The sequence below is a fragment of the Bombina bombina genome, chromosome 9, assembly GCF_027579735.1.
Source record: "Bombina bombina isolate aBomBom1 chromosome 9, aBomBom1.pri, whole genome shotgun sequence".
Taxonomy (NCBI): domain Eukaryota; kingdom Metazoa; phylum Chordata; class Amphibia; order Anura; family Bombinatoridae; genus Bombina; species Bombina bombina.
Window position 1 is genome coordinate 101,634,888 of NC_069507.1, and position 13,223 is coordinate 101,648,110.

At 36.3% G+C, this 13,223-nt stretch overlaps 1 protein-coding gene across 1 annotated transcript; it reads left to right on the forward strand.

Annotated features, from left to right (window-relative positions):
* The first annotated feature begins 376 nt into the window (after positions 1–376).
* LOC128639986 (proteoglycan 3) lies at positions 377–12,268 on the forward strand. Its single transcript, XM_053692276.1, has 6 exons — positions 377–395; positions 1,519–1,578; positions 1,893–2,137; positions 3,630–3,764; positions 9,672–9,777; positions 12,104–12,268. The coding sequence occupies exons 2-6, from the start codon at positions 1,521–1,523 to the stop codon at positions 12,160–12,162; spliced, it is 603 nt and encodes a 200-aa protein (XP_053548251.1). The 5' UTR covers positions 377–395; positions 1,519–1,520; the 3' UTR covers positions 12,163–12,268.
* Positions 12,269–13,223: the final 955 nt, after the last annotated feature.

Genomic DNA, 13,223 nt, shown 5'->3' on the forward strand with positions numbered 1-13,223 from the left:
TTACCTAATTTCTCAGCTGTATTTAGTCATATTGGATTATATTTATTTATTTTACTTTTATAACCATGTGGTACTTATCTATTCTACAAAGTTTAAATCATGAGCCTTATCATACAGCTTCTTTCATCACTACTAGATAACATGATCACAGTAAATCATACTCAAACCCACAACTTCCCAAAACTAGAGTATAAAAAGAGAGAAAGAGAGATACCTAAAACAGGATGATATAGCTACAACTGAAAGACCAGAGATTTCCGAACAAAACAATTTGCAAATACCCGTTGAGAAGATAATATACAGCTATCTAGTGAGAATGATATGTGTGATACTATATATAATGGTGTAGGAATCTGCACTCTCACAGACCAGAAGGGACAGCAACCAGGGAGACGGTATATATAATATATAAAGAAAAAAGGTCACCGCACTTGTTTGATTTTGCATCAGGTATAATTATACTAGCCCTGTGTACTAGCCCTCTGGAATAAAAATAATTCTACCTGATGCAAAATCCTGCTAGTGTGGTCAACTTTTTCCTATATATATATATATATATATATATATATATATATATATATATATATATATATATATAGAGAGAGAGAGAGAGAGAGAGAGAGAGAGAGAGAGAGAGAGAGAGATAGAGAGAGAGAGAGAGAGAGAGAGAGAGAGAGAGATACAGGTAAAAACCCCTTTAACCAAAATGCTTAAAGGGACAGTAAACCTTAAAAATAATGTTATATAATTATGCACATAGTGCTGTCTGACAGAGTAGGAGCGAGCTGCACTTAGTGCTATGGCGCGGTCGGGCCGGGCTGTGACTATACAGCTGGCCCAATGCGCTGTTTGAAAAAAACAAACTCGCTCAGAAGATCACAGAGAGAGGGTCTGTAAAAATGCAGTTTTTTTAAAAAATTCAAAGGGGAAATTTTGTTTTATAATGTTTGCGCTAATATAATGTTATATAATTCTGCACTATGTGCAGACTTATATAACATTATTTTTAATGTTTACTGACACTTTAAGACCAGAATAGGTTTAGATTTCGGAATAGTTTGGATTTTGGAATATTTGCATCTGTGAAATTGGGCAGTTTGGAGAGGGAATAGGACCAAGTGTAAACAATATTTTATGGCATTTCGGCAATATTTAAAAGTCAGCTTATACGTGCAACCTAAAGGTGGTTTTATATCATTTTTAATACTTTTCTATACAAGGCACCATCAGAAAGATAGTAAAGCGCTGTAATCAGAAAGGTAAATGTGTTGTTTAAAATAAATATAGACTATAACATTTTCATTTTAGAACAGAAAAAACCAAACCAAAACAAATAGGCAGAGAAAGTTGTAACATACAGGGCGGGCAAAGCAATAATGTTTGATAAATTTATTTTTTTCTAAAGAAGTATGAATTAAGTTTGGATTTCAGAATCAGATTTGGGAATTTGTACCTTTATGTATGTATGTATGTATATGTATATATTATTATTATAATAGGCTATTTTTTCTCCAACAGGGATGTCTCATCTTTTTTTCCTGCTTCTTGTGATTGGAGCTATCTCTGCTCAAGAATCTGGTGAGTTGAAAAAAGAAGCAGAACTTCTGCTATATGCTATACTTATCATTTGACAATCTCCTTTTGGGTAGGCTGACCATATTGCCGCTTTAAGAAGGAACACATATGAAAAATACATATGTGAGGGTTCTTATGCAAAACCATTTCTTTAAACAGCCCTGAAAACAGCCCTGACATATGTATTTTTCATATGTGTCCCTTTTTAAAGCGGCAATATGGTCAGCCTACTTTTGGGGGGGGGGGGAAACATTAGAAAGATCTATATGTTTCTAAATAACTTTCAAGTAATATCTCTGTTTTGTAATTATGTTTAGGAGACTTTTCTTCAGGTGAATCTCCAGATGACTTTATTAGTGATGAAGAACCAACCATCTGTGATAATGAGCATGAAACACCTGAGGAGTTAGACGTTGAGTCTTCTAATGACTGCCACATGGAGAACTACCAAAATGTAACAGTGGAATTTGATAAAGAAGTGGCAGATTTAAAAGTGTGTCCTGGAAAAGCTGACTGTTCTTATCATTATTTTATACATCCAAGATCATTCTGCCTAGCTCAGGTTAGTAAGCCTTTATCTATATACCATATAAATATATATTCTCTTGCTATCTTTATTTTAAAAGCAGGAATGTAAATCTTAGCAGCCATCCCATTTTAGGTTCAGCACCATGGATAGCGCTTGCTTATTGGAGGCTGACATTTACCCACCAATAAGCAAGCATAACCCAGGTTCTCAACCAAAAGTGGGCCAGCTCCTATGCATCACATTCCTGCTTTTTAAATAAAGATAGCAAGAGAACAAATAAAAAATGATAATAGGAGTAAATTAGAAAGTTGCTTAAAATGGCATGCTCTATCTGAACCATGAAAGAAAAAAATTGTGTTTAGTGTCCCTTTAATATAACAGTGTTGGTTATGCAAAACTGGGGAATGGGTAATAAAGGGATTATCTATCTTTTTAAACAACAAAAATTATGGTGTTGACTGTTACTTTAAACTGTGAGCTGGGTTTGCAGAGGGGCACAAAGAAGGGCCAGGTAGAGTAATACCACTATTGGTGGTAGAGCTCAGATGGGTCCAGTCTCGGCTGGGGCCTCTAAAACCCCTAAAGTCACGGCCCTACGTGTTTATCTAAAACACTGTATATTATTTATGCGCATCTTCAACCCTTTAGGTCTACCTTGTGGCAGATATTGAAAGTCTGTTATCAAAGTACTTAAATTAAAGGGACACTAAAGTCAAAATTTTCATGAGTTAGATAGAACACACAATTTAGAACAACTTTCCATGATACTTCTATTATCAAAATGTGCCCATTCTTTTTGAATGCACACTTTCTGAGGCTCCAACTCCTACTGAGCATGTGCAAAATGCACAGCATATAGGTATATGCATTTTGTGATTGGCTAATGCCTGTTACATGATACAGGGGAAGGGAAAATTGTATTAACCGAAACTTAACCGAAAATAGTCTCCTATTTATTTTAAATTTAAATTAAAGGGACAGTCAAGTCCCAAAAAACTTTCATGATTTAAATAGGGAATGTAATTTTAAACAACTTTCCAATTTACTTTTATCACCAATTTAGCTTTGTTCTCTTGGTATTCTTAGCTGAAAGCTAATTCTAGGAGGTTCATATGCTAATTTCTTAGACCTTGAAGATCTGAATGCATTTTGACCACTAGAGGGCATTAGTTCATGTGTTTCATATAGATAACATTGAGCTCATGCACGTGAAGTTACCCTAGAGTGAGCTCTGATTGGGTAAAATGCAAGTCTGTCAAAAGAACTGAAATAAGGGGGCAGTTTGCAGAGGCTTAGATACAAGATAATCACAGAGGTAAAAAGTATATTTATATAACTGTGTTATTTATGCAAAACTGGGGAATGGGTAATAAAGGGATTATCTTTCTTTTTAAACAACAAAAATTCTGGTGTTGACTGTCCCTTAAAGTGTTATTACATTCTCTCTTTATTGTGTATTTGTCAGTTATTCAATTATACTGTATTTAATGGTTCTTTAATGCTTATTTTGTTGCTATATACACAGAGAGCCTGTCGTTGTAGACGTGGAAAAATGTCATCTATTCACAACGCCCACACTAATTTATTGCTGGCTAGAAGTGCAAGCAGGGTTAACAGACATACTACGTTTGCATGGATAGGTGCAGTAAAAAGATTGCGGGTAAGTAAACCATTTTATTTTATCATAATATTAGAATAGTGAGCTTTTAAAAAAACATAAGTTATCCTATGCAGACTTAACATCATTCAGTATTGAGTCATTTTTACAGTGTTTAAATCATGTCTTTTTGAAATTGAGAACATTTGGATATTTGAATATGCCTTTAATGATTATGGGTCATTCAGAATTGCTGAAATATAAGTTTTTAGAAAGAAACTGGTTGAAGGGTAGAAAACAGAAAGTTATAATAAATTTGTAAGCAAAAAGAGTTGTAGAAACTGCTAAAATGAGCTGGAGAAACTACAAGATTTATCATAGTGCGAGCGGACATGATGTGATGTAGCGGATCATGTCCGCCGCACATCGATAAATGCCGACAGCATACGCTGTCGGCATTTATCATTGCACCAGCAGTTCTTGTGAACTGCTGGTGCAATGTCGGTGCAATGTCGCCCCCTGCAGATTCTCGGCAAATCGGCCGCTAGCAGGGGGTGTCAATCAGCCCGATCGTATAGGATCGGGTTGATTTCTGTCCACAGCCTCAGGCAGACAAGTTATGGAGCAGCGGTCTTTAGACTCGCGCAGAAACAGGGGCATCAAGCTCCGCATAAATCAGCCCCCTAGAGTAATAGCAAATGAGATTTAACTGAGATTAAATTGAGTATCTGGGAAACAATAATGAGCAAGCTACCTACTATTTAACCCCTTAAGTACCAAGGGTTTTCCCAGTTTCAGTGCTTAAAGAACGTAGACAATTTTGGCATTTTTTGTTCATTATTGGTTTTAGTTTAAAAAGTGATGGTAAACGCTCCTCGTTTAAAATCATATCCGGAAGTGATATTTTAGATGGAGTTTAATTCATCAGTTGTAATAAAGTTGCACTATATCTCACTTTTTAACCCCTTAAGGACCAAGGCCATTTTTCAATTTCTTTCCCTTAAAGACCAGGGCTATTTTTACATTTCTGCGGTGTTTGTGTTTAGCTGTAATTTTCCTCTTACTCATTTACTGTACCCACACATATTATATTCCGTTTTTCTCGCCACTAAATGGAATTTCTAAAGATACCATTATTTTCATCATATCTTATTATTTATTATTAAAAAAATTATAAAATATGAGGAAAAAAATGGAAAAAAAACACACTTTTTCTAACTTTGACCCCCAAAATCTGTTACACATCTACAACCACCAAAAAACAACCATGCTAAATAGTTTCTAAATTTTGTCCTGAGTTTAGAAATACCCAATGTTAACACGTTCTTTGCTTTTTTTGCAAGTTATAGGGCAATAAATACAAGTAGCACTTTGCTATTTCAAAGCCACTTTTTTTCAAAATGAGCGCTAGTTACATTGGAACCCTGATATCTGTCAGGAATACCTGAATATCCCTTAACATGTATATATTTTTTTTAGAAGACATTCCAAAGTATTGATCTAGGCCCATTTTGGTATATTTCATGCCACCATTTCACCGCCAATGCGATCAAATAAAAAAAATTGTTTTCACAAACTTTAGGTTTCTCACAGAAATTATTTACAAACAAATTATGGCATAAATGGTTGTAAATGCTTCTCTGGGATCCCCTTTGTTCAGAAATAGCAGACTTATATGGCTTTGGTGTTGCTTTTTGGTAATTAGAAGGCTGCTAAATGCCACTGCGCACCACACGTGTTTTATGCCCAGCAGTGAAGGGGTTAATTAGGGAGCATGTAGGGAGCTTGTAGAGTTAATTTTAGCTTTAGTGTAGTGTAGTAGACAACCCAAAGTATTGATCTAGACCCATTTTGGTATATTTAATGCCACCATTTCACCGCCAAATGCGATCAAATTTTAAAAAACGTAAATTTTTTCGCAATTTTAGGTTTCTCACTGAAATTATTTACAAACAGCTTGTGCAATTATGGCACAAATGGTTGTTAATGCTTCTCTGGGATCCCCTTTGTTCAGAAATAGCAGACATATATGGTTTTGGCAATGCTTTTTGGTAATTAGAAGGCTGCTAAATGCCGCTGCACATCACACGTGTATTATGTCTAGCAGTGAAGGGGTTAATTAGGGATCTTGTAGGGAACTTGCAGGGTTAATGTTAGCTTTAGTGTAGAGATCAGCCTCCCACCTAACACAGCAGACCCCCTGATCCCTCCCAAACAGCTCTCTTCCCTCCCCCACCCCACAATTGTCCCCGCCATCTTAAGTACTGGCAGAAAGTCTGCCAGTACTAAAATAAAAGGTATCTTTTTTTTTAATTATTTTTTTTTAGCATATTTACATATGCTGCTGTGTAGAATACCCCTTAGCCCCAAACCTCCCTGATCCCCCCCCAAACAGCTCTTTAACCCTCCCCTTCTACATTATTGGGAGCCATCTTGGGTACTGGCAGCTGTCTGCCAGTACCCAGTTTACAAAAAAATATATATTTTTTTATTTTTTTCCCCACTTTTCTGTAGTGTAGCTTCCCCCCTCCAAAGAATAAAACCCCCACCCCCTCCCAGATCACTTCGATTGTTTAAAATAAATTTTTATTCCCCCTCTCTGCCTCTATATTTTAACAAACTGTTCCATAGTGTAATGGTTCCCACCCGCTCCCTCCCCGTGCACGCGCCCGCCCGCCTCCCTGCGTGCACGCGCGCGCATCCGTGCGCGCCCCCAGCGAGCCCGCCCACGATCCCGCCCACCGCTGCATTACGACATGCACCGATGGCCGCCCACCCGCCTCCCACGTCGGCTCCCACCCACCAACGATTGCGGGCCATCGATGTCCGGTGCAGAGAGGGCCACAGAGTGGCTCTCTCTGCATCCGATGGGGTAAAATGTTATTGCAGTGATGCCTCGATATCGAGGCATCACTGCAATAACCGGAAAGCGGCTGGAAGCGATCAGGATCGCTTCCAGACGCTTTCAACCCCAACGTCGTACAGGGTACGTCGCTGGTCTTTAAAGACCAGGTTGTGTGCGACGTACCCTGTACGACGCGTGTCGTTAAGGGGTTAATATAGATAAGAAATTCAAATACCCCATGCTCCACCGCCCACTTCAAAAGTAAATTTTTCTGTGAGCTAACTCTTTGAATTGTGCTCCAATCAGCACTCTCCCCATATGGCACGTTTGCTGTAGCTATAGCGCTGTTTGGAGATCAATTAAAACCGTTCGCTCACAGAAAAATTGATTTTTAAAGTGGGCGGTGGAGTGCTGGGTATTTGAAGTTCATATCTATATTAAAAAGTAAGTTATACAGCATCTTTATTACAACTGATAAATTAAACTCCATCTAAAATATCACTAACATTACGGATTTGATTAGAAAAAGGGGGGACTTTACCATCACTTTTATTATCTGCTCTCTTGGTAAGTGCACCTATAAGTATTATATACTGAATTTTCAACAGACAAATAGGTCTTTCTAGTGATACCCATTATGGGTACATCAAATAACAATAAATAGGAATTTAATACTGAAGAAATGGTGGGGGGGCGGAAACATTTTTTGTAGTTTTCTTTATAACCATTTCTACAAAACTAGGGTAGCTAAAGAAAAATACCTCCACAAAATGTATTATGTTATCCTAATTTTAGTAATACCCCATTTGTCTGTTTCCAAGATATTTATAGCATATTGGCCAAATACTACAAAGATGGAATTATTGGTTTAACGCTAACATTTATTATGCTTGGACTGTAAGCTCAATAGTGGTCACAGTATTAAAAATTGCTGCACAAAAGTATTTATTTGTACAATTTAGACACCCCAGGGTATTTATTTAGAGGTATTTTTACATATTATGTTTAACCCTTGTATTGCTAAGGGCAGAAAAAAAATTAGGGGGTAAAAAAAACACAAAAAAACATTTATTAAAATAAAATGATAAAAAAATAAACTTTATTAAAATAAAATTTATTTTAAAAAACATGTTCACTGGGACATAAGGGAAGGGGCCAAGACAAGTCATTGTTAGCAAACAATGGTTTGTCATTTTTGACATGTGATCACTGTTACTGGCTGTCACAGTGGTCACTTGACCATCGGCCACTTTTTTGTGCATCACTGGATAAATAAAAGGGTTAGTTTGTGGAGCGTGCTGCACTGGGAGGTATGAACTGCACAGTCTGCTGTTAATTGCAAAAAGTCTTTAGTATATTTTAACTGAAGATGGTATCCAGAGTTATGACAGATATCAGTTCACAGCGGGTGTTTTATCATGGAGCTATTTACTGTGTCTAAAAGGGATAGGAAAGTCAGAACAAGATTGGTTAGAATAATTCTAGGTGAAATCATGAGCATGGGTTTAAAAAATTCCGTTGTCTACCTGAATCATGAAAGTTTAATTTGACCTTACTGTCCCTTTAAGGAATCATGCAATTATTAAAATGTAATTTATAAACAGACAAAATAAATCTCACAGGACCATAGAACTTGCAAGTTATTGTTTTGTCACCTTTTTTTGTTTTGTTTTTTAATGCATGACTGTTCCAAATAGAGAAGATTTTAAAAGTTTGAACGATTAAAGGGACATAAAACCCAAATTTTTTCTTTCATGATTTAGAAAGAGCATGCAATTTTAAACAACTTTCTAATTTACTTTTATTATCTAATTTGCTTCATTCTCTTGATATCCTTTGCTGAAAAGCATATCTAGATAGGCTCAGAAGCTGCTGATTGGTTGCTACACATAGATGCCTTGTGTGATAGGCTCACCCATGTGTATTGTTATTTCTTCAACAAACTATATCTAAAGAATAAAGCAAATTAGATAATAGAAATAAATTGGAATGGGGTTTAAAGTTGTATTCTCTATGTGAATCATGAAAGAAATTTTTCGGGTTTAATGTCCCTTTAATACTATTTTTGTGCTCAAAACTATCATATGCACTAGTTAAAGTGATGGTAAATTTCAGAATTTAAGAATGTTGCAATTAAAAATATATTAGTGTACAAGCAAAACCGCAAAATTACATACATATTATAAAAGATTTATAATCCTACAAGGTATCTTTGGTTCCTCTGCCCCCCTTCATTACCTCTTTTGTCTGGGTTGTGACATAGAGAGCAGTCTCACCCACTCTCTCTCTATGCTCCCTAAGAGCTTTCAAAGAGTTGGACTTCAAGAGTGTCATGTGACACACACACTGATTGGATGTTCATTGGAATTGTCATAAAAAAATAGAGTTCATCCCAGTGGGCCTGTATAATATTGTAATAAAAGCATTACTATAGGCATGGATTTAACCCTTTTCACAGATAGATTAAAAAAAACAGTACACATACACTTTTTTAATGCCAAAGATTACATATATGGAATTTGATTAGCTAATGTTTACCATTACTTTAAATTAGCTATCCTATGATAATGATGCAGGACATAAGGGTTTTATGAAGAAGCGATAAAAAACAATTAGGGGCCGATTTACTAATTGCCAAATGGCCCGCAATGCCCCTGTTTCCACACAAAACCTTCAGGCTCGCCGGAAACAGGAGTTAAGAAGCAGTGGTCTTAAAACAGCTGCACCTTAACTTGTACGCCTTCTCTGAGGCTGCGGACATCAATCCGCCCGATCATGTATGATTGGGTTGATTGACACACCCTGCTAGCGGCTGATTGGCTGCGAATCTGCAAGGGGCGGCTTTTCACAAGCAGTTCACCAGAACTGCTTGTGTAATGTTAAATGCCGACAGCGTATGCTGTTGGCATTCAGTGATGTCGGCGGACATGATACGCTACAGAGGATCATGTCCACCAGACATTGATAAATTGGTCCCAAAGTCTCAATCTCCTTGAGAAAATGCTTTACTGTGAAACTCTATCCTGCATGGACTGGAGTACTTTCTTTATTATTCTTTTTCCACCTCTTGTCTTTGATTAATTGTCTTTCTCACCTAATCTTTATTTTTATTTTTTTTCCTGTAGAGCTGTAGCTATTCCTTTGTGGATGGATCTCGATTTGACTATACTAATTGGGCACCTGGATACCCTAAGACCTGTGGAGCGTGGTGCGTTGCAATAAATATTAGAAGTGAGTAAACTTATAAATTCAACAATGTGAGCACAAAGATAAGCGGAAAGACTGAGTGAAGTAGAATGTAGAATTACAAAAGGAACGTCAGAGGATATAATCGTAGATTGTCACTTCCAGTGAACCAGAAACATATAAAAAATTTCCAGCCTCTTGTATTGTAAAACCACAGATTTATTTTCCTATTATTTTTTTTTAAATTAGGATCTATTAATCTTTAAATGTCAATGCAGAAAAAGGAAAATATAGGTCTCTCTTTAAAATATAAAAAGCTGGAATATTTTTACACTCTTAACAGAAGCATTTTTGTAACTATTTAAAAATGGTATTTGAAATTCTCTGACTTCACTAAAGCAGTTTCCATTGATTGCACATGTCCCTGTAAGGGGCTTAACATTAAAGGGACATGAAACCAATTTTTTTTATCCAGGATTCAGATAGGATATACAATTTTAGCCGAGATTCCAATTTACTTCTGTTATCAAATTTGCTAATTCTCTTAGTATCCTTTATTAAATGAGCGGGTATGCTTTTCCACAAGAATACTTAGGGGTCCATTTATCGTTGTGCGGACGGACATGATCCGCTATAGCGAACCATGTCCACCGCACATTGATAAATGCTGACAGCATACGCTGTCGGCATTTATCATTGCACCAGCAGTTCTTGTGAACTGCTGGTGCAATGCAGCCCCCTGCAGATTCACGGCCAATCGGCCGCTAGCAGGGGGTGTCAATCAGCCCGATCGTACATGATCGGGCGGATTGCTTTACGCCGCCTCAGAGGCGGCGTATGAGTTTAGGAGCAGTGGTCTTAAGACCGCTGCTTCTTAACTCCTGTTTCCGACGAGCCCGAAGGCTCGCGCGGAAACAAGGGGAACGGGGGCCATTTGGCCCTTGTTAAATAGACCCCTTAGAGAACAAAGCAAATTAGATAATTGAAGTAAACTGGAAAGTTGTTTAAAATTGTATACTCAACCTGAATCATGAAAGTTTAACTTTGACTTTACTTTCCCGTTAAGATCCCTGCAAACTAAAAAGAAGTGGAGCTCGAAGGGACAATGTTCACCGATTTTCATCTAACTGCATGTAATAGACACTACTATAAAGAATAATATGCACAGATACTCATCTAAAAATCCAGTATAAAATCTTTTTAAAAACTTGCTTAGAATCTCCCAGTTTAGCTCTGTTGAAAAGGTTAGGCTGGGACACCCACTAAAAAGGGTCTGGAAAGCAAAACAAGCAGACACTGCCCCTCCCCTGTATATGAAAAGACCCTTTATACAAACAGGAGCAAGCTGGAGTAGGTAGACAACAGTATACTTCTAAAACTTTGGGGCTTGGTTAGGAGTCTGAAAATCAGCACAATGTTATTTAAAATAAAGCACAATTATACCTTTTTTTAAAAAAAAAAAATTCCTGTATGGGCTATATAAATGGATCATCTACAAAACATTTATGCAAAGAAAAATCTAGTGTTTACTGTCCCTTTAACTGAAAGCAGTATCTTGCAAGGAACTGCAAGGTCTCAGCACTTTGCGCTTCTATCCGATTATTTAATGCTGGCATTCCAAGACCAATTTTACATAATAAAAAATACTTAACATTTTGTGATTTTCCAAACTCATATTTACATATGCGTTGCTGTACATGCACAAAATAATTAAAATGATATGAAACCCAAAAAAAGAAAAAAAATCCAATTTACTTCAGTTATCAAATTGTCTTTGTTCCTGTGGTAATTCTTAATGTAAGAAATACCTAGGTAGACATCTGGAGCACTATATAGATGAAAATACAATAGTGCTGCCATATAGTGCTCTTGCAAATGGATATTATTCTTGCAAAACTACGGCCATATGGTGCTTCAAATACGTGCACGCTCCTGAGTTTACAGTATATCCCTGCATTTCAACAAAAGATACCAAGAGAACAAACAAAATTTGATTATAGAAGAAAATTAGAAAATTGTTTAAAATTCCATGCTCTATCTGAATCAAGAAATAAAATTTTGGGTTCCATGTCCCTTTAAATGCAAAATGTACAGTGAATTGAACTCCCATTTCAGTGTGTATCATATTGTACTGTTACTGCTAAAGGCATATGGCATCCAGAAGCCTCCATTTTCTACAGTTTAGTATAATGAATATTTCACTCACATTTCTGAGATATAAATAACATACATGAAGAGCCTTAAAAATCACATATACATTAAAAGACTACATACAAAATGTGAACAAATGTCAGTGCACCATAATAGGAAAAAGCAATAATAATTCAACATTCATTTGAACCTAATTAACACTTTATATGTTTTTTTGCAGCTGGTAAGTGGGTCTCTCTAAGATGCTATACTCGTCTACCATTTTTCTGTACCCTCTGAGCATCTGGATGAATTGAAGATGAGTTTATTTCACAATGACAAATTTGCTACGCATAACTTTGTTATTGCTCCCAATTATCTGAACAATAAAGTATAATGAAACATTTGTGTACTGCCATTGTCATTTAATGAAATTATTATTTTAACTTTAATCTTTAAATGTTATAATTGCCATTTAGAGGAAATTACATTATTTTAGTTGCATATTTGTTTTATGTTCAATGACAAAACTTTTGTCGCTCAAACACATGAAAAGTTATACAAAGCATTGATTATGTCCATGGGTATTGGCATTATAAGTATGCACTTCTCTTGATTTTGTTGACAGCATGATAAATTATTATTAATCATATTACTGATTCTGCCATCTTTCATATCATCATTAAGTTACTTTTAAAAAGTGAATACAAGGCCCCATTGCAATTCACAGTAATATACAGTTTATTAGGCACACACTTCAGTATTTACATACTAGATTACAAGATTAAAGGGACAGTCAACACCAGAATTATTGTTGTTTTAAAAGATAGATAATCCCTTAATTACCAATTCCCCAGTTTTGCATAACCAACACTGTTATAATTATACACATTTTACCTCTGTAATTACCTTGTATCTAAGCCTCTGCAGACTGCCCCCTTATTTCAGTTCTTTTGACAGACTTGCAGTTTAGCCAGTCAGAGCTGTCTCTATGGTAAATTCACGTGCATGATCTCAATGTTATCTATATGAAACACATGAACTAATGCCCTCTAGTGGTGAAAAACTATCAAAATGCATTTAGATTAGAGGCGGCATTCAATGTCTAATTAGCATATGAACCTCCTAGGTTTAGCTTTCAACAAAGAATACCAAGAGAACAAAGCAAAATTGGTGATAAAAGTAAATTGGAAAGTTGTTTAAAATTACATGCCCTATCTGAATCATGAATGTTTTTTTTGGACTTGACTGTCCCTTTAAAATAGAAAACATGCCCATTAGAAAAAAATGCTGCAGTCAGTCATCCGCTGAAAGGCGCAGGAAGATGTGATTATGTAATGACCAGCATGCACAGGTAGCAA